The sequence below is a fragment of the Macrobrachium rosenbergii genome, chromosome 27 (assembly GCF_040412425.1).
Source record: "Macrobrachium rosenbergii isolate ZJJX-2024 chromosome 27, ASM4041242v1, whole genome shotgun sequence".
In the NCBI taxonomy this organism is placed as follows: Eukaryota; Metazoa; Arthropoda; class Malacostraca; order Decapoda; family Palaemonidae; genus Macrobrachium; species Macrobrachium rosenbergii.
The window spans coordinates 30,564,183-30,587,066 of NC_089767.1; the positions used below are offsets into that span (position 1 = coordinate 30,564,183).

Below are 22,884 nucleotides of genomic sequence, written 5' to 3' on the forward strand. Positions count from 1 at the left end.
AAACTGGCTTGTTGCATTAGACATAGTTTAGCAAAAACTACACCAGATGAATATTTGGATCCATTTGTATAAATTGTGTAATGTTGGCCTTTACATCATGTGTTTTACTGTGTGTTGGTTATGATGTTCCATGGTGTATTAATAATTTTTTTTATATAGTAAAAGGGTGTACAGACAAACTTTATGCTTAATCCAAGGACAGGATAGTTCTAGTAGAATATTGGTAGAGATGTTTTTATGTTTATATTTATCAAAAAAGTTCTGTTGGCTTTATTTGGGAATGGTTGTGGATGGTTGTTGAAGTTGGTAAGTCACCTGCCTGAATGATTACAGTCGTTTGATGCAGAATCATAAGTTTGGTTTCCAGTCTACAACAGATAAAAGAAAAATAATGCATTGTATAAAATTTGGGTTGATCTTTCAGTTCCCTAAGGTGTATGTAACAGTGTTTATCAAGTTTAATGCACTTTTACTTTTGAATTTTATGCATGCAGTAAGTGCTCTCCAGTTCAGGCATGGATAAAAGAAATTTAACCTATAAATTTTACTGTTTGGCTTGTCCACATAAATAGGCAATGCATGATTAATGGGCTTGTGATGTACTGGTAGGCGAATACAAAATAAGTGTAACTAAAAATATTGTGACAGCAGCACCTTATAAAAAATTTAATTTATTTAAATGCTCCAGTCAGTTTTAAATCTCTGCAAAACAACTGTAAATGATTACCTTCATAACAAAACAAAAAAAATGCAGGTAGCATAAGGCCTACCATAATAAACTTGATACAGTAAATCTGCTAAGAGAATTATCAATAGTTGTACTCATATATTTACGACAACACTCGGTATAATTGCAATCACTGCTTTTGTTGCTTCCTGGTAATTTGAGACTAAATATTACTGCTTATTAAAACTAATAAAATAAAAAAACTTAAATTTTTGGCAACGAAATTTAAAAAGGCAATAATTACTTGGGGGTCTATTCTTAATACTTGAATTATTCTTGCTGATCAGAATTCATAAAATAAGCTCTAAATTTCATTACTGTCAACAAAAATAAAAACTAACATTTATAAGGCAACCAAACCTCTACCCTGAACTCTAGATCATTTTCATAACATGAAAGACCAGACTACTCTTAAGGAATACCAACATAAAACAAGCATTCTGTACAGAAGAAAAGATTAAAATTTGTAGGCATTATGACTTTGGGGCACAAAATCAATCAAAAATAAATATAAGTAAAATAAAAATACAAAACATGCCACAGATTTTTAAAAGGATCTCTTTAGCATATACAGTATTCACTTGTCCCTATAAAGATACTGCTTCTCTTGCTAATGCTAAAAACTCATTTACATGCCCAGCTAATGAATTTTTATATAATACATGACACAGGTACAAAAACTTTCAGATTTACCAGCTAATTTCACAAAATACACTACTGTACTATACGTAAATTTGATGTCTGAAAAAAGTTGCATTACAAACCATTCACAAAAAATATCATTCATGGAGTCCAAGTATTTATTGTGTAAAGGGATGTATACTGCACTGTTTAAAACTGGAGAATGATTTGACAATTTTCTATATTCTTCTAGATATGCAATAAACAGCTTAACCAGACCACTGAGTTCACAATCTTCACTCTAATAGGGCTGACTACAACTACAACTAACATTTATAATTCACGGTCAGTAACTAATAATCATTCCATTTTTTTTAAAGAATTTTCCTGTGCCTTAGCCCAAAATATGCACAAAGAAAATTACATGGATTTTTCTGGTACAGTACTTTGATAAACATTACACAATTACCATTGGAACTCTTTTAAGTTACAGGCAATAGTATTCAGTGAAGATATTTCTGAAGACTTAATAACATTTTGCTCTGTTCAAATTGCTGTTGTAGAACACAAGCAAATAGCCCAAATTTATTATCTCATATGACAGAAAAATTAGCACCACAATTTGTCTGTCAAAATGTAACTACTTCAGTTTTATTCCACATTAAATTTTCTCATTGGGTTAGATTAAGTCATTAAGTCAGCTAAATTTCATATGCTCACTTTTTCTTCAATTATTCCATGTTCTGTAGAAGATAAAAAGGTATTCTCAAGAAAATATGAATACAGTACTGTCATTAGGGTAATCTGGTTCTTTATGCCTCAACAAACATAAATTGTAAAGCGTAAATTAAGAGTTTGTTGTAGCTGTCCCCTAATATCCTTTGGGAATCATAAACCTAAAGGCACAAGGACCTTTCTAATAATATTTTCAGGCTTACTGGAGAATATATTTTTCTTTTGCCTTGATTGACTGTCCTACACATCTATTGTATCTACACCAATGACTGATGAAATTCAAAGTTAGGTTAACACTTATATTTTCCAGATTATTTCATCACTAATAACTTTAGTTTTAAATAACCAATATAAAATCTAGGGATAGTTTTAGGCTTTCAATTAGATTCTCGAGTTTCTCAAATTATGAAGTGTGCTAATGAGCAGTTTGTTGTTTACTTTTCGGTGATCTTTAGAGAAAAATATGGTATTCCTTTTGTTATTTTTACTATATGAGGGAAACAATCTTCAATTGACTGACTATGTACAACCAAGAAAAAGTTTAAAACATTAAAAGTAAAATATGGGAAATTAAGCATGTAAAGTAATAATCATTTGTGCCCGAATGTGATGGACTCTCAGTGAGGAGCTCTGATCAGTGTGTATGCCACATTTCTGTTCATTAAGATTGAAGAATAATTCATAATAATAATTTGAATTTGTATATTAATTAAAAATGGGTTACTTTGATTGTCATTATATGTGATCTGGTCATTCAAAGGCTTCCTTTTTCACGAAATATTTTTCATCAGAAGGACAAGTTTGGCAACATTCATAAATGGCACTAATCCAATTTCAACCCACTTCCTAGAGTAGCCACCATATAGTCCTTGAACAGTAACTACCTATACTTCTGTAGACAGGTGAACTTGTTAACACTGGCTCTCATTGATGAGTAAAAAATGTAATGGTATAAGAATAGGTTTTTAAATATACCAATATGATGAGAATATCAAATAGGGTGGCATAAGTATCATCTTTAAAGATATTGTAGCATATGATAATAATGATCAAACTGAAAACCAAGTTAAAACACCTAACTCTTATAAGGTTGATCTAAAGGGACTGTCTTTAATAAAATATAAATAATCTAATAAAAATGCTGCTCTTAAATAATTGGATAAACCAAAATTGATGATGGTTCTGAAGTTGGACAACATAAGAAAGAGGGCAGACAAAACGCTGTGAAAATGAGAGATTTTGAAGAAACCAGCCACATAACCAAGTTGATTCGTTACATTATACATATAAAAAAAAAAAATAAGTTAACCCCCTCCCCCAACAAGAAAACTCAAAAGTTCTGTCATCCTGAATTGCATTATATCCAGAAAGCAGTATGTTCAAAACAGAACATGTCATTCCTTATTTTTTTCAATCTTATGCATAACCACTTTTATACCTTTACAGACACTGTTCTAACCCAAGCCTGCTTAAAAGCTTTCAATCATAGTCTTGTTATCTATATGGATCCTATTTGTTTAAAAGTAGAAGTACTTGCATATTCATGAAATTTTTCAGCATTACACTGACCACTTACCCTACATTAATTTGGTACTTCATATTAATCAAAATAAGATTAAGCATAATGATCAGAATCTTTGGATGTGAGATGGTAGGACATAAACTCTTAAGATTGAAAATTATGCTTAACAAATGTGAGATTAAACTAAATTTAATGCTTAACTCTCTGAAGAAGTATAAAGAAGTCATTGATCTTTACTGTGCCAAAATATAAAAATTCTGTGGTGCCGTATGATCATCTTAACCCCTATATACCATGCTAAACATCCAATTTTTTGGGACAAGTAACAACTTACAAACCTGTTTGCTATAGTAGAGTATAAAGGAATGTACTGTAATACTGCTACAAGACAACCTACTGTTCATTCTTATCAAGGCAATGGTCAGCATCAGCTTATAAGAACAAAGTACTTGATACATACTTTGAGTAAAATATTTTGTAAAATTAACTGTCTAAAAAATCTGTCCCTGAGTTGCAGATATTTAACAATGTTAGTTATTAATGGTTTTGTTTTTACATTAAATTTCAGTAACCTTGCATTGACTTCCAAAACAACTGAGGCATGTAACATAAGCGCAGTTACCTTATAGGGACAAAGTTGGCTTCTGAAATGCATTATAACTGATAGTTTAATTATCAAATAAGACGATTTCATTCCTATACAACTTTATACATACAAAAGTAAGGTCATAAACTACAGTATTTAAACATACTGTAAGAACAATATCTTTCCACCTATACAATATAAACATTTACAATCTATTTTTTGGCAAATTCAACAGGTAAAACTTTTAGGAAACTAACACTAAGTCTAGTTTAACGATTATTCTTGGCCATACTGTGAATGGCCCAATTAATTGATGTCTTCCAAGCATTTGACAAGGCTTCATCAAACTTGGAACGAAAGTGTTCCAGAGCTTCCTCCTCTGTTAGATCCAGTTTCTGTGAAAGAGAGCACTATAATCAGCCATATATAATTAAACACTGTAATACTGGCAAAAATCCATACATAAGCATAACAATTCTCTTATATAACTCCAATTATGTGACATCCTTGGGACCGAGGCCTTGTCAAACAGTAAAAAATTTAGTAAGCCAATGGGTTTGTTTCAAAACAAAAATAGTTTACCAAGACTAGGCAGTCTAGATAGGTAAGGGAAATATACTTTTATTATCACTGTCATGATGGGATTCAACTGAACTGTAGCAAGTATCTAGTATTTAAGATAAAATATATTCATACCTAAGGTATTTTCATTTAACAGATTAATCATACACCTAACACTTACCCAACATAAAGAAAAAACAAAGAAAAATTACAACAATCAGTTGCTTACCAAAGTCTCTTTTAAATAATTTAACTCCTTCTCACTCTTTAATTCAGGTAGGCCAGTAGATATCATCATGGCAAAAAGGGATATGATGAATGAACCATAACGACGTAAAATAAGGAAAGCCTGCAAAAAGTAAAAGTAAATGAGTGATGCTGCATGTATATTTTCTTAGGTATATTCCAAATGAGAAACAAAAGAACGATACAGTACACTTGAAATATCAAGACTTGACTTTCCTACAAGTTAAATCATAAAAAAAAGTTTTATTGTAATTTTAAAAAACAATATCCATATAAATGTGACAGGACAGCCCCAAATGTAAGTAAATGGATGGTGCAGCAAAAATGCTCACTTTCCTAGCTATCTACTTATAAGAAACAGTGGACTAAGAGTTGGCTTTAAATACCTTAACTTTACTCTCCTACAAAGTAATTTATCATCCATAAAAACCTAAATGTTTCAGCCTGATTCTAAAAATAAGTATCATCAAATAATTGATTCGACTTTTAATACAATTTACGAGATTTTGAAGGACTATAATGAGTATACTAAAATGAACCTTTTACATTTTTCACGTCATAGACACGCACTTATTACTTTGTGAAAGCCATTACTACCAATCTTGGTAGAGATAAGACTGAATCTTAATTGGGAACAGGTATAATCAGATGGCTTGCAAGATTCCTCCGCAATGGGAAACAAGTGTCTAACCTGCTTCATTTGTAGAGCCTAAATTGCTTAACTAGCTGGTAGAGCTGAGAGAGTTAAGCAAGTATTACATCAGTTTCTCTCCTCACATGGTCAAGACATGTTCTCCACTCTTCTGTCCTGTGTACTTACTCCCAGGCATCCCATCAGGTTCAGTTTCTCAAATACGGTATACCTTTTCTCCATCGTATTCTCAAATCTTCCAACTGATCTTTATCCTTTACTTCCATATCTACTATTCTAAATGGCCCTCTCTCTTTCACATCACAAGCCTCATATATACAGTCTTTGAGATCTATCTATTCTCTAGCCCATACCACCATACATCTGATCAACTTCCTCCTTTGTTACATGGCTTTCCCAAACCATTCTAGCTTGAAGTTTGGTACTACAAACCTTGTAAAAGCATGGTAAATTCTTGTTCTCTTTATTAGTTATATAACCCTATCCACCTGTAATCAGGCAATTTCTTTCACTTAACTGTCTGTTGTCAGTCTATTTTTCTTACTGCTCTCTCTCTATACCCACTTCACAATCTAGTAAGTCCTCAAGGTAGAAGAAAAGTATACTACTGCCAAGGCTTGTCTTGCCACCAGACAGCAGCAAAGTCAGATGCTTCAACAGAGAACTCATGTGGTGACTTGGGGCAAGGATCCTGGCAAACTCCAGAGGTGCTGCAGTTTCAATATGGAGCACTTGAGCCCTTCCAGACAATAAGGAGATAATTTATGGAGGGTAGATAAATTGTTATCTAGAAATAAAAGTCCCTGTGATCAATCAGTCCCTAATATTTCCTTCCTGGATGGAGCAAGGAGGTAAATGATAGGCTTCTATCCTTCCAAAGTTTGAGAACACCAACGTAACTGTAGAAAACAAGGAATTCTTACTACCTGACAAACTCTTTGAATACTGTAGAGCCTCTGGCATTTTAGATGGATATTAGCTGGGACAAAAGTGATGTCATGGCTCCCAAAAGGCCAGGAAATAACCTACTTGCAAGATTTTGATGACCTGACATGACTCCAAGTTGGTGTTCCAAACATAGAATTATGTAAATAGATGAATGATGTAAGGATAGGATAAAAGGTTATCCTGAACAATGAAAACATTTGGAGAAGACCACAAGATGCCAACACACACGTAAAAAAGTACAACAGTTAATCACTGGGGATCTGAGGTACCTGCACCAATCTACCATGAGCAGCAGATCATCTTGGTTTTGCCAAGGATGAGAATGTTTGGTGGATGTGCAGATGCAAGAATAGGTTACGATCGAGTATTTGGTTTGTGATGAAACTAACTCGATTTGATTTTTTTAAATATCCTTTAATAGGAAACCATAGGTTTTATACAACACTCTAAGAAAAAATGATGTACTCACTAACAATCAAAGTCAGATTAGCATGTTATGAAAAAGTGGGGGATTATTCATGTGGAAGAAAAGAGTACACTGGTCACTCAATCAACTTAAAAAACACAAAATATTCTCACCTGCTCACAGAACCCTTTGAATTTTATAAACTCCTCTGAGCGAGTTTGTCGTCCTTTGGTTATAACATGAATGAAGTCATGTGTTAAGACAAATGGTTGTCGCTCTCTCTTAATACCAAATTTTTCTTTAAAGTGGCCAAGAATATGTCCAAAATCAATATGGAAGAGTTGGCCATTCTTCAAAATCATTATATTATCTGAATGACGATCAGCAATTCCTAATACATATGTTGCAACACAGTATCCGGCACAGGACAAAGTGAATTCATGAATAGCTTTGTTCAACATGCTTTCTGTTGTGTTGTGATCCTTTAGCCATGCTGTGGAAATAAGATGCATAATAAGTAACTATAATAAGCACAGTCTTTCTTCTTTTGTAAAGTTTTGGAGAAAATCTTGAATGCAGAGAAAAAGTATAATACGCTTAGTCTTTCTTTTATTGTAAAGTTTCTGAGAAAATCTTGAATCTTAAGTTCTATCTGATAAACTAACACCAACAATGCTTTGAGAACAGCATTATAAACAACGTTATCATTATCACTAAAGAATGACAAATTAGATCAGTGCTGCAAATAAAAACTGCTGAGAGTAACTGGGAAATATAATCTCCCATTATATGCCTCATATAATGCATTATTATGGGCTCCATGTATAATCATCTTTTTTTGGTACTTTTATGCAAAGTGTAATCACAAAAAGAATTTTATTTGTCACGCAAGAAGTTAATCAAAACTACAATGTGTCACCTTTCCCATGCTCATCATAACAACTACAGTAAGGAGTAATGTCTTTTCCACTGTTGCAATGAGAATTTAACTTTTTTTAAGGTTATACTTTTGTAATGTGCACTTCAACAAAGTACAAAATATAGAAAATATAGTGCTGTCCTTATTCAGTAGATACATACCTAAAAGTGACCCTTTCCGGAAAGCACATGTAGCACTGAACACTCCTTTCTGTCTCTGGATATTAGCAATTGTTTCTGCATTAAGGACCACCTGAATGATTCCTTCTCTATTGTCAGTGGACATACAGCTGTATGGGTTCATTCTGGAAAATATTTTCAAAATATGATATACATTGGTAAACATGCAAAACTTAAATATTTTTTTTAGATTCACACATTTCTCCCTAATGCCCACTTAAGGTAAAGTAAAAATATTGCCATAGAAGGCAAGACAACTGTCTCCCTTCTTAACAATCATTCCTTAATTCTCTCTGCAGACCAAATACACACCAATAACATATGATGGAAGATACACACCAATAACATATGATGGAAGATACACACCAATAACATATGATGGAAGGGCATTTTTATCAAAATTGATTAATTGGTAACTTTCAAACAAAATATTACTTTGATTACTTAAAGAAGTTTAATAACTCCTGAGCTCTTTCACTATTGCTTTTGTTTGATTGGGGTACTGTCAAGTGGAGAGTACAGATGCTATGAAGTACAATTCCTTTTATTTTAGGACAGCAGCAGGGTATGTCCCTTCCCCTATATCTACACGGAGTCCCATTTTAATCCTTGGGGTTGATTATAGAGGAATTTTTTTTAGAAGCTCCTCATAGCTTTAAGACAAGGAAGACCTTCTGGATCCTGGCAGCTATGATTGGTTTTTTGCTGACCCTTATCAAGTTTTTTTTCTTCAAGTGATGGAATATTCAGTGATGATCTGATTGTTTTGAGGTAAGGTTAAGATCATGAAATATAATTTGTGCTTTTGACTGGAGAGTCAACATTTTTTATTTGCTGGTGTTAAAAATTCTCTTAAGTGGACCAGCAAATAAAACTTATATTTCTCTCTGAAATTAAGTCAATTTTATTTTTATTTTTTTTTCTATTCATTTCTTGCATGTGTGGATATCATTGTTTATTATAATAAGAACCTGAAATGATTTAAGCGACCAAGTAAGAAAAACCCTTTACACAAAATTCAGTTAATTTTACGTCAGAATCAAAATAAATATATGTGGAATTATTGAATTAACTGCAAATCAGAGAACAAAGAAAAAATTCAATACACAAGATAACACATCCTGAAATACCGTCACTAACTGATAATATTAAATCTCTTTAGGAAAACTAGGAGAAAAGAATAAAATTACTGGATGAAAATAACTGAGAACGAATAAATCAAAAGGATTACAATGAAAATCCTAACTCCAAACTACCACAGCAAAGCATGGGAGACACTCAACAACATTTAATTGTGAGAGACAAGCGAATAAGCTCAGCAGTTTCTAACAACCAATAGTTCAGAGGTCCAACTGTTCAGACAGCTATTCTTAGCTCTTCTGCTTCTTTTGTCCTTCAGATTTTAAAACATCATGTCTGGGGACACTGCAATCATGATTTGAGCTATATATGATTTATAGGCTTCGTATGAATAAAGGCATTTTCCTAGTAAACCACAAAGCAACTTTTGTCCATCTAACTGGCCCTTCCAAAACAACCTCAAAAAAACCGGATAAAAGGAAATGAAAAAGATGAAGCATTAAATTCTTTTGTGTGGAGAATGTTATACAAATATCCACCTCTACACAACTGTCAACAAATGAGTGTGCCAGATATGCTTCCTCTCATATAAAAGCCATTTTATCAATATCTCACGTTCCACAAATTTTAGTCATTTTACATTTGGTTTGTCGAGCAAAAGTATACTGAATATGTATAATAGTAAAATAGTTGGTAGCATTCACAAACATTATTACAGAACTCTAAACTCACCTGAGATCTAGTCCATTTTCCTTCCATAACTTATCCATGATTTTGATCATTTGTAGAGTGAGCATATCTTGGCGGAGGTCATCCCCTTCCTTGTACAACATATATATGCTTTTCCCATGAGCATCTCCATTCTCAAATACTAACCACAATGGTGCCATCTTACTGTCCTTGAATTTACATTCTTCATGCCTGCAAAGATATACAAGACATTAACATATCATCCAAAAATGCTGACTAAAATAAAAATTTATCATAACAATAAACAAAAATTTACCAAAACAGAACAAATTCTATCATCTTAACAAGAAGTGCTCTTATATATTGGGGAAATGGAAAATTGCTTGTAATATAATAACTCCAATACTGTACTTGAAATATTTAAGCCACATTTTAAAAATTTTCTACTGAATAGTTTTTCTACCAAAAAAACAGGGTCTCATCCACAAATATAATTTGGACAATTAGTTATCAAAGCAGCAACCCAACTACAATCACTTAAACTCTACGACTTGTATATATAACACTTAAGGTGAATATGAACAAAATACATAATCCTTTAAGGCAAAACTGCCACTTGCAAGGATCTCAATCATATTAGTCCTGAGAAGACCCCACAAAAAGATCTAGTCCAACTTGAAATCAATTTTCAGTTGTAGTGTCAATAAACTTTGCTGGGTTTCTGCTGACATAACAGGCTAAAAATGCTACATATTTCAACATTTCATGAAAAAATATTGGCAGTCCTCGCAATCATCACAGTCAAGCACTCCATTAGAAAATGATGCATGTCACCCTTGAAACCAAAGGAAGCTGGAAAGAATAATCTACTCAGGCCATAAACCTTGATGCCTTAGGGTGGCCCTTCTGTTTAGGAGAAACATCAGACATTCCATACAATTTTTTGAAGTCCAAGAGAGATAGGCTTAAACAAAGTCCCATGCTTTTAAAGAAATAAAGTCAAAGAAAAGAAGGAATCCTCCATTTACAACCGCTTTTCAGTTCTGTTGTTTAAGTATATTCTCCAATTCTGCTAACCCTCAAAACCAAACATTCCACAGTTCCAACCCACATGCACATTTAGAGGGTCTATCCAACCGAGTAAAGAGTCCTTTAAAATGCTGTATATTAAAGGAAAAAACTCTGTGTTCTCCTCAAACTTCAATCCTATGACCAAAATTACTGAATTTTGCATTTGAGTCAGATGTGGAGGACTATCTTATCTAGTGTCATTGGCTACTGCTACTTTCAAATCCAAGTCAACAGGAATTCAAGTATCAATTCTCAGGCAAACTTCATACATTTCCAGAGGCTGTGAAATATGGAATCTCCATTAAAAGTCAAAGTAGGCAAAAGGCTAAAGAGTATAACTGGAATAGTTGTTAGCATAATTGGAGAAAATAGTTTTCAATAAGATAACTAAATAAGCTTAGTCCAGTACTGTACTACCAAGTTTGCTGTCAAATGTGCTAGGCATGAGAACTGAAACTCTTTGTGTGCCTGAAACTCATGATCCATAGCCTGCATGCCTGGTGCACCAAGTAAGCTAGCAGAGGATTTTCTTCTGGAACATTCCCAATCTGGAATTCGTGAATACCATACATCTCTGCTAATGTAAATAATGGGTTTGTTGTAATACAATTATACACATTAACTTTACTTACTTTATACTGCTTATTCTGTACATTGGGTCAATTGGGTTTAAAAAGTGGGATAGTGCTGCTCTACTCTTTGGTTGTTTCATGTAGTCCCTCATACACTTTTCAGCACGATCTCTTACTGATCTATTTTCACTTACAATTTCTCGGACCTCTGAAAAGGTAATGTTTCATCAGTCATGAGCATCATTATAAAAAACCTGAAATATGTAAAGGTTCTTCATGATAACAACACACTAATATATTTGTATCAATTGAGCCAGTGTTTCATCAATTTTCTCCTTTCTGTCCTTACGTTACATTTAGGGAGAATTTAGCTTAGTCAAAGTAAAATTCTCAGTGGCACTCCATCAGCACAAGCTACAATGCTTTTCCATCTTTCCCTCTTCCTCACTTTACCCTTTAGTCCCTGCCCACCAAACTTTAGCTCTTCAACTTTGTCTTGCTCCAATTTTCACCCCTAACATGATATTTCTACTAAGTCTCCTTTGTCCTACCAATCTAAACTCTCCAACCATCTTTTTCTTGAGACGCAAACTCTTCACCTACGTGGCTTTCAACATATTACATTAATCTCCATGTATTTTCCTTTATCAAAGGCTTTGTACTCTGGTTTACAAGTCATGTCAAGCTGGGAAAACTTTTTCTGGAACCTCACAAAACTTTTAAATTTTCAACTTGTGAAAAACTTGTGAAAGAAGCCCAACTATCTGTTCTTAGTATTTTTTTAAACCGTGGGATTCTATGGCCTTCAGTTTGCTTGTAAGAGGCATATGAAATTACAGTCACTGTGGCTCCTTATTCAACATATTCAAGTATATATCACTACAAAATTAAGACTGAAGGAATTTATCTAAGGTGGACTCCTACTCTCCACAGATTTGCTTGAGGAGAAGACATACTGTTGCATTTCACTTACAACTACCTCAAAATGAATAATCTGGATATACAACTGATTTTCATAGTTCAATGCACAAACAGCCCATCCAGATCCAGGTCAACACTGACGGCCATCCTACCTCACTTTCATGCTTTAAGAACAATCAATATCACATTCAAATTGATGTTGTAACATCAAGAAAGGATCAATCTTGAAACAGACAAAGCATAAAACTGTGGATTAATTTACCTAGAGCAGCATTAAACTGTTAATAAGATTAACAAAACTGCTCAACCACAGTATAGGAGATGGAGAGTTTCAGGTAAAATTTACTTAGACACTAGTATATACCTGCCATGGACTTTTTATCTTCAGTATAAACCTCCTTGATATGGGTTAGCAGAAGTTCCATAAATAAGCTACATGGAAATTGAAGTACTGTACGTTAAACTGTATGGCATAATTAATATGTACATATCACCCAAAATAACTTTTTCCACAAAAAGAATATCTTTAATCACTGATGATTACTAATCTGGCTTCTGCAAACTACTGTTGGTTCTACTTTTCTCACCTCAGCCATAGCAGTTTACTGTAACTGTTCTGGAGGAAAAAGAATAAATCTGATGTGTAGACTTACTAAGTTGATGGTAACAGTTTATATTCCAAGATCTCACCTTTGAACTTTTTAAGGGCACCCAACTGCCGAAGTAAAATCTTCATATGTTCAACTGAGCCTCTACAATATGCTTCTAAAATGAGTCCAAATCTAATTGAAACAGCTGGCATATGCATTTCAGATCTGAAAACAATGAATAGGGAAATTACAATTACAACTACATTTATCAAAAAAAAAAAATTAATTATTACACATCTAAACAGACACTTTAAAACAGGCAAATTTTCAACATCTGAATACAGTAATCCCCAGTAATTTCTTTCCCACTACCCACAATTCACATATATTTACAATTTTTCCAATCACCATCATCCACATGCAAGACTGTTCAACTGCACCTTTAAAAAACATTGCGTGTCTATGGGTTACTTAAGTGGTGATGGAGCCATTACTAAGGCTAATCCCTACTTCAACCACAACTGCTACTACTACAGCACATTTTAATCACAATTATGTAGCTTAGGTAGCCTATCCTGATGAGAGTCTAAATTGAGATATTGTGCTTGCTATAGTTCTGTATTAATGGGCTTATATCGAGGCTTTAAGTTCTTATTTGTGTGAATTCTACAGACTTCATTGACCTGGGATGAGTTTGCATAAGCCACGCTAAACAAATTTTACAATGTTAGGTTTATTGTAGGCTAAACATAATTATACTTTAACTGTAATTCACCAAATTCACATCCCTTTGTATCTATAGCACAAATAACAGGTAGGTTACTGTACTGAAATACTAACCAACATAAATACTGCTATCTCCACTAAGGTTCACACTTTACTGACAATTCTGCTAACCACTGGTGCAATTAAAAGTATTAATCAGAATTCTTCATAACAGTTACTTCACAGCACTGAGAACTGACCTAAAATATAATACTTTAATGAAGAGCAAACTGTATTACCTCAAATGCCAAAAGAAGAAATGGCCAATGCGCATATTCCTGAGAGCTCTGTTTAAAAGAAACTCAACCAGATGGCAGTGCAAATAATTTTCATGCTTCAAAGCTTGAACTAGCTGAAGTAGGTACAACAACAGGTCGTCATCACTGAAAAAAATAAAAGAAAGCACTTGATTCACTTCTTGAATTCAGTAGATGGAACCAAATTTAAGTTTTTATAACATAAAACATATTTTTCATATAACACCATCAATCACAGCAAGCTTTCACTGCAATCTATGGAATTCCAGACACTGCATTCCGAGGGTTTCAGGTCTCATTTTGCGCATGAGCCTCTGGAAATTCAGCTTCACTTCCAGTCTCCATTTAGAAGGAAAAGACCTCTGGATTATCTCTGATATTATTATTATTATTATATTTATGGTTACTTTATTGTATCATTATATTTATATATTTATTTTTTATTTTTATATTTATTTTTCTGAAAATTGCCCTTTCGATGCTTACAATGAACGATACCATGTACTCCTTAAAGAAGTAGTCAATGCAAGCAACCTTCGAGTTCCTACTTTTATTAATAGCAGTTTTCAATTTTATGAGTGATTCTCTACACATATATGCATTTACTATGTTTGCCAAATAACAAAAAACAGTATAATAGGAAATAAAGCACCATCATAAGTAATGCACATCATCCTGTTATCTGAATAATTCCATCATGAGCCACATCGGCCAGTGAGCTCCAGATCTGTAATCCCTGAACTGAAACACTAGTCTTGTGGGCAGATTTATTGTAGCTATGAACAACTGGAATTAGAATGTAAAATTTAAGCCGAAGACCAAGCTCTAGTACCTATGAGGTAATTCAGTGCTGAAAGAGAAATTGAGAGTAAAGAATGTTTTAAAGGTGTAACAGAAGGAAAACTTCACAATTGCACTAAGAAACAACTATTTGGAGAGGGAGGAGAGTAAGATGGAAGAAAGATAATATAAAAAAGGAGTTCAGGAAAAATCATAGTAATAACAGAAATGTCATTAGATGATCTTCAAGGTAAAGGAGAAAGTATATCATATGCCATGGGTTAAAAGATTTTGGGATTTCACTTTCCCTCTTCACTTTCATACATAATCACAGGATTAAATTTTGAGAGTGAAGTTGACAATTTACACTACTGTACCTTGAAAAGTTGTTCGCAATTCAGAGTTGCTAAACATAAACAAAATGGGAACGGATGGCATCCAATAACAAAAGATGACTGTTCAAAAGGATTACAATGCTTAGGAGTACATTAAAAAAATCAGATAAGCAACAGCACTAAACTAATGATCTTATGCTCTCTAACCTTTTCTTGGAAATACAATTACATACTGTAGGTCTTGTACAATTGAAAAGTACTTTCACTCTCAAAAAACAAAGCTTATGATGCTGGCACTCATCCAGACTCACATCAAGAACTAATAGTAAAACAATAAAAGACTAAACTTTAAAAAAGAATGCCACCATATACCTATAAACATTTTTCGTTCTATTTTTGTTATTCTTGGTTATCTTGCATAGTAAAACAAGACTATTCTGAAGTACTTCTTAACATATACTTTTAAAAAATGAAATTTTATAATGTCCCATTTTACAGTCAATGTTAGATAAAAGTATTCAAGTGTAGTAATCTTACCACTATTTACATCAATTGTTGGCTGGTAATTTGCTACAACAGAATGAATGTTACCGACGTGTCACCAAATATTTCTTCAACATACTTGCCAATAGAAGGAAATCACTGAAAAGCTATCAAAACGCAAAAAATACACACACTCCATTATTGACACTAACAAGGAAGGAAATCTCACCTGAGATGGACAAGGCAATCTATGGCATAACTTCTCACAGAAGGTTCTGCATACGCATAATCTAGAAGCTCTAATGCATTCTCAGGAGGGAGCCTGGGCCATTCTTTCAATAATGCTATCATTTCTGCAACCTACAAAAAGACAAGTTGGGATTTAAGACTTGAAAATAAAATTCTGACCAGTTTTACATCTAATTTATGATTACTTGTCCTTTAATATAAGTAGTCTTTGTAATCTTCCTGGTTCTTGTTATTTTAAGCTAACTTCTCTATCTCAATGTGCCATGTAATAATCAGTGGATAAAATTGTTTCTTAAAAATCGTAGCACTGAAAAAACACGAATAAAATCAACAAACCTCTGCTTTATTGTCCCATTCAACACACTGCAACAACTTTGGTAATACATGGGGGACTTGGTCACGTAAAACATTACGCAATGACCAGAGCATCTTGCGTTCTTGTTCATGAAGTTCTGTTAGGGGATCACGATCAGCAATTTGTCTCACTTCTTCCATCATGTCTGCGGTTGCTACAGGCTGCTAAAAGTTCAGAACACTTGAGCTTAAGTTGCTGCTAGCTTATGTACTGTACATTAAAATTTTGAACTAAAATCCCACCAAACTTTATTAGACTTATTCAGTGTGTTAAATCTCCCTAAATGTGTATTTTCTGATGTCTTGAAGACACACCATACTAATAGCTTCCGGCGACTGTTCACACATGCATGCCTCTAAACCATCAGCAGGAAGAAGCTCCTTCCTATCAAGTCTATTACAGCATATGCAGTTGTTTCCTTCACGTCTTGTATAGATCATTAAAATCAACAAATTTATTCACCATTTCATTCAGTTTTTTAAGCCATATGAAAACATTTTTTTACTCTCCAGGAATGATTTCCAAGAATTTAATCCTTACTTGTGATGAAAAATTACACTAGGAAAAGCTGTTAACTAAAGATAATAGACTACTTCAGCAAATGCTGATTATTTTTTCTTAATCAAAAATATTCTTACCTCCTCGGTTAAAGCAATCTCTTTGGCAAACGATATGATTTTATCTTTTGCTGGGAAAACAATTGCAGAGCTCTGTTGGTATCTTGTGAAAGAAATTGTCAAGGTAACAGCCTGGTCATGGTCTGGATTACTGACAAGCGTGCCCAAGGGATTCGGCATGTCAACATCTCCTTCATATACCTTCCAAGCATAGAGGGTCATAGATCCAGCTTTCAGCTGGTTTCTATAGTCGTATACTGCTGTGTTGACCCAAGCTATGGGATTTTTGTACAATTCCTGGAATAGAACAAATCTGATGAGACATTTTACAAAAGTAGTTTATCATAACATGCTTTAAATGATGAAATGTTCTTAAAATACCGACTGGCGGCCAATGTAACTACATTTTACGATCAATGACAAGCATGGTGCACACAAAAAAACATCACCCTACAGGTGATTTTTCACTTAAGTACACAAAAAGATCTTTATTCTTTTGGCCAGTTCCAAATGAATACTTAGAACTAATTTATTTTTCTTATTATTATTATTATGAAGTATTTAAATGCAACAACTGAGTCACACTGATAGAATCACACAGATCTTATCTGAAGGACTTATTCCTCGAATGAGATTTGAAAAAGGAATAAGGTTAAGTTAAAAGAAGTTAGACAGCTGAGATAAGACCAAAGGGAATGCAGTTGAGGCCATAAAGAAACTGCAAAGAATCCTTAATCATGTCTACAATGTGCAAAAGGACTGCATACTAAAACTAGTACCTCTTATGGGGCTCACTTATCATTAACAAACACTTTTTAGTCTGAAAAAATATTTGGCACCAAATTTGTCTCCCTTGAAACAAAAGTGTATGCGTGAGTCAAAAGATATAGAGCTTTGTAATTGGTAAAGTTAACAATTACACAACACAACGTACCTGCTTGGATATTGAAGAACGAGCCTTGGGAACTTTGGAACTACGACTAACTTCATATATGGCAATACATAACCGAGCGTTCCTTGGGACATTACAAACTTCAATAGAGAAGGTAAGTAACTCATCAAACGTAGCAGACCCTTCTTTTACGCTAACTTCTTGGGTTGTTCTAGTTTCACAAAGAGCACAATTTCCATGATACAAGCCAGCTTCCACTACCACCTAATGCAGAGAAAAGTAGCAGTTTTAAAATTTTGCATCAGAAATCACATTTTTTTCCTTTTAATCATAACTGAAATCTCAACAAACATGAAATGCAGATAATGTACCAGTGATTCTGGCATTCTGTAAGTTTCATAATTTCTGAATTAGGTTTACAAACTCTCCAAAACATAAGCTGAATTAGGTTTCCAAAATTCTGAATACTGTACATATATAAATTATAGTGAAGAAACCGAAAACCCCAGCAGAACAGATAAAGGGAGGGGATACTGCTTTTACAATCACAGTTTCATCATTTCAGAATTAAGTTTACAAAGTATCAAAATTCTGAATATATAAATTACAGTACAGAAACTGAAAGCCCCAGCAGACGAGATAAAGTGAGGAGATACATGTTGTGCAATGTAGAGTGACCACTTTACAATATTTACTCAGCACTTGTAAGGTATAGCACCCCATGGTCTGTAACTTGCCTTACAAGGACAGTACAAAGCACAGTATCTCAACTGTCTTGGAAGACTGATGCATAGTTGCCCTATATAATAAATATACTGACAGATTTCAAAGTATACTATAGAAATAAAAATACAAAAATTTTTTATTAAAATATTAAGTCTAAATTAATCTAACAGTAATCATACCAAAATTTAACATTATAATAGAACTTATAGACAAAATCCAGGTATTTAGTTGGCTGCTAATTATAACCCTAACATTGCTAAATTATTATTAAATTTCCGTGAATCTCAATCCTTACATAATAATCCCTTCCAAGGGTGACTTAGATATAAAAATACATTTAGATTTATAAATGATCTATTACTATTGATTAGGATAGAAATGTTATTTGATCTCAATTCAATAAAACCAACAGCAGTCTATAAATTAATATAAGTATACAGACTAAACACTTACCTCTACCTGGTCGTCAAACTCAAGATTGAGTTTTGAGAGCGCTCCAACCTGGAAACTGAAGTTTTCTTCAATTGTCCAAGAGGATATGAAATTGATACTTTTTTTCTTCAAAGTCATGTTGGAGAAAGAGTTCCGAAGGTGTTTGACTCCAAAGTCTTCTATTCTCTCGTATATATTATCTATGTCAACTGAAAAAAGTAAATATATTTTAAATTAACCATGAGCCTTTGTTTAAAACCTCCTAATTATGAGTAAATTAAGCTAAAGAAATAACATGCAGTGCTTAATAAAAAAATCTCAACTTTAATTTTGTTGCTTTCAATGATAAAGTCATACTTTGCTATATTTTACGTTCTGTATTATTTACATACGCATAAGGTTTATTATGAATTCACAAAACACGTGAAATAATTTTTACCAAAAATCTGCAAAATACGAAATAAAATACATGAAATAATTTTGCTACTACTGTATATATGCAAAGGGGACACTTGACAAAATTTCAACCGATGGTTGCTGCAAGAACCAGCATAAGAAATCAACTAAATTCCAAAGGTAGTATCATTTCAATACACTTTTATGCACATACAAAAATAAATACACAGGTCATACAGAACTACAGTATTCACATTCAAAATCTACAAAAATCTATGTTATTTTGGAAAGAAAGTTCTTACCAATACTACCACTCTTCCGACTAGCACTAAACATACTGTGCTAGTCATCTGTTCTTCCTTGTTTTATCTTTGTCCAAAAAATCTCCATGCCCACAGGAATTTGAAGCTGCATGATTTTAACTAACCTTGTATAGTTCCCCGGTGAACAATGACTAGAGGAATTGGGGAGACTTCATCTTGGCACACATACTCCCTAACATACATATACTGTGATAACGGAACATTTGAGATAAAATACTCTTCTTTTCCTGGTGTCTGAAAGACAAAAAAAGATTCAAAGAATGACTGATTATAATATCACAGCTACACCAATTATAAAATGTACTGTTCTAATGTAAAAAAAAAAAAGGAAGAAAAATGTATTGTCTTGATATCTATGCAGCTATATAAAAAGCAAATATTAAATCAGACATCAGATTGACCAAACAACAGACAATAGTTTTTGTAACACATCAATAATACTTCCACAAAACTGAACTTGAAAGCATGCATGAAAGATGAACCTGTAGTAAGGAATTCCAACTCACCTTTAATACATAACTGTCTTGTCCTTCTTCCATAACAAATGTGAGAGCTAATTTTGCCAATACGTAATCCACAAGAAATTCTTTAGTTTTGATGTCTGGCTTTACACGAAATGTAAATGTAGACTGAACCTGGAATGGGATAATTTTTAAAAATTAGCAAAGGTCAAGTTAAAAACAGTGAGAAACAGAGTTACAAGTAAGAGCAATTAACGTGGCTAATGAGGAATCATGAAGCACTGGGTAGTGATGAAGAATTCATGATGTGGCTCCCTTATAAAAGGATGCACAGGCCTTTTCTTCTCATAATCAGAAAGATGTAATTTCTAAAAACTAAACTAGTTTTTTCATATACTGTAAACTCATTATGAAGTTAGTAACCAATGTCAAGTATGGTACAATGAAGAAATCATGATGTGGCTCCCTTATAAAAGGATGCATAGGCCTTTTCTTCTCATAATCAGAAAGATGTAATTTCTAAAATCTAAACTAGTTTTTTCATATACTGTAAACTCATTATGAAGTTACTAACCAAGGTCAAGTATGGTACATAGTTACTAATACAAAAAACTGGCAAAAATGTTTTCTCCCCAAGACGGAACTTATTTTATTCTACTTTATTATAATCCATTTGTTTAGGCTATATTATGTGTAATGAAAAGCAGAATGTTCCAAATTGGAAAGGATAGCAGTTAGAACTCTCCAAGATCAAATTCTTCAATGAATGGGTATTATCAAGTTTTAAATTTAAATAAGGGAGAGCACCAGGGATTATGAGATTATCTCTTTTCCAGACGTTACTATCTCCAACAGCTGTATATTATGGAAAGGGCATCTAACAACTAGACCTATATGCTTTCAAGCCTTCATAGGCAACTTTGGTGCCTGCTCATAAATCAATTAAAAGATGCTGGGGATATTAGCAGATGTCTTGTGAGTGGCTGATGGCAAGCCAGCTCCCTTCCTTGGTCTCCCAGTTCCTTCCAAAGTTTGCATCCACATCAGTTTTGGTAAATACCATTGAATTAGGCTCCATCTTTTTGGACGATTATTTTGTGATGGTAATATCTGGAAGATATTACCATATGCCAACATTTTTATTGGGTTTTCCAACTGCCAGAGCTTGGGCCCCATACCAAGGACGTCAGTCTTAGAATCATTTACACAAATTAAAAAATAACATGAACACACAGAATCACGAGGTTTTTGAAGCAAAAGTTTCAACAGGTAGTGATTCCCTCCACCAACAAGATAGCGTACTGCAGCTAATACACATTACATGACTTGTTTTTCCTACCAGGCAATGACATTACTTTTTATAGTAAAACTAAAGTCAAGAATTGCAACATAAAACTGGAAAATTAACACAAAAATGATAAAGGATGGAGCGAAATGAGATGCTATACCTGCATCGAGGTGTCAAATTGCACTGAGAGTAAAAGTTGGCCATCCTGGAGGCGATCGGCCATGTACTGTGGTAAATCTGGATTACTGGCGATACGAGCTGGATACTGGTATTGTACCTGAAGTATAATAACAATTTTGAAAATAAGAGAAGCAAAAACTTTTCCTTTTGAACATATCATACAGGCTATATTATATAATTGCATAAATAATGGCACTCTAAAGACATTATCATAAAATTCTAAAAAAATATTTTATATACTCCAAGATAACAGGACATTTATTAAATACTCTTGGAAATGGCCTTTGAATTCTTGAATATTTATTCTTGAAAATATACTGAAATGATTTACTTCTTCAATAATGAATCTTCTTAAACATGCAACACATTCACTGTACTAATACTGTATTAAACAATGCAGAAACTAGTTCAAATTATAATAAATAAAATAGCAAAAATTAATATCTTATTCTTGTAAAATTATGCAAAACAAAACATACAATGGCTTACCTGTTCGGCCCAAGACATTTTATTTCTCGAAGAAACCACTTCATCGCAAACAACTTTCATATTCCATCGAAACTCATTCACTTCTGGATTTTTAAGATCATCAAATTTTTGGAGATCTGAAACAACATATTTTAGTTATACATATAACAATGAATATATATACATACTGTATACTAAGATACAGAATTTTAAGAAATATACTCCATGGTATCAATATTCTATAACTTCTTGACATATACAAGTTGAAAATGACAAAATTCAAAATAACACACACGACAGTATTATTAACTATAATTGTCTGGGATAATGTGAGACTGTTTCATTCCAAATATGGCTAAGTGGAGCACTAAGAGTCCATCAACTGAGCTGCGACAGTAACATCCGTCTTTTTAATGTTAAGACGCAACAAAAATACAAAAAACACTAGAGAGAGAGAGAGAGAGAGAGAGAGAGAGAGAGAGAGAGAGAGAGAGAGAGAGAGAGAGAATCCATATACGACATGTTCTGGTTTGTTTGGGTCTTCATCACGATCAATTTTTTTTTTTTTTGAAGGGCTAAGAACATACTACTATTTAATTTATTATCAAGAGGATTTTATTTTTATTACAACAGGCTACTTTGATTTCATAATGAACCATAACCAGGTACCACATTTTTTTTCACAATTATAGTATTCAGTCCATACAAAATGGACAAAAATCATAATTTTCCAACAATCTTAATTTATGAGAACTTTTACTGTAAAATGACCTATCTGATTATAACATATATACAGTTAAGGCTACATCTTTAGAAAAATGTCAAGCAACAGAGCCAGTTAAACAAAAATA

General features: G+C 33.3%; 1 protein-coding gene across 8 annotated transcripts in view; it reads right to left on the reverse strand.

Annotated features, from left to right (window-relative positions):
* Positions 1-1,513: 1,513 nt before the first annotated feature.
* Positions 1,514-22,884, reverse strand: part of Pi3K92E (phosphatidylinositol 3-kinase 92E) — a 29,585-nt gene continuing 8,214 nt past the window's right edge. For 4 of the 8 annotated variants that reach the window (XM_067129235.1, XM_067129237.1, XM_067129238.1 and 1 more), the window contains 17 exons: positions 22,055-22,170; positions 21,546-21,662; positions 20,143-20,271; positions 19,741-19,870; positions 18,939-19,126; positions 17,802-18,023; positions 16,889-17,164; positions 16,232-16,411; positions 15,876-16,006; positions 14,031-14,174; positions 13,127-13,251; positions 11,576-11,723; positions 9,915-10,103; positions 8,085-8,227; positions 7,178-7,497; positions 4,982-5,101; positions 1,514-4,586 (listed from right to left, as the gene is read on the reverse strand). In XM_067129235.1, coding sequence (XP_066985336.1) covers positions 4,461-4,586; positions 4,982-5,101; positions 7,178-7,497; positions 8,085-8,227; positions 9,915-10,103; positions 11,576-11,723; positions 13,127-13,251; positions 14,031-14,174; positions 15,876-16,006; positions 16,232-16,411; positions 16,889-17,164; positions 17,802-18,023; positions 18,939-19,126; positions 19,741-19,870; positions 20,143-20,271; positions 21,546-21,662; positions 22,055-22,170 — 2,804 coding nt within the window. In that variant the 3' untranslated portion in view covers positions 1,514-4,460. Of the gene's footprint in view, positions 4,587-4,981; positions 5,102-7,177; positions 7,498-8,084; positions 8,228-9,914; positions 10,104-11,575; positions 11,724-13,126; positions 13,252-14,030; positions 14,175-15,875; positions 16,007-16,231; positions 16,415-16,888; positions 17,165-17,801; positions 18,024-18,938; positions 19,127-19,740; positions 19,871-20,142; positions 20,272-21,545; positions 21,663-22,054; positions 22,171-22,884 lie in introns of all 8 variants that reach the window. The other 4 variants (XM_067129232.1, XM_067129236.1, XM_067129233.1 and 1 more) reach the window with 1 other exon arrangement.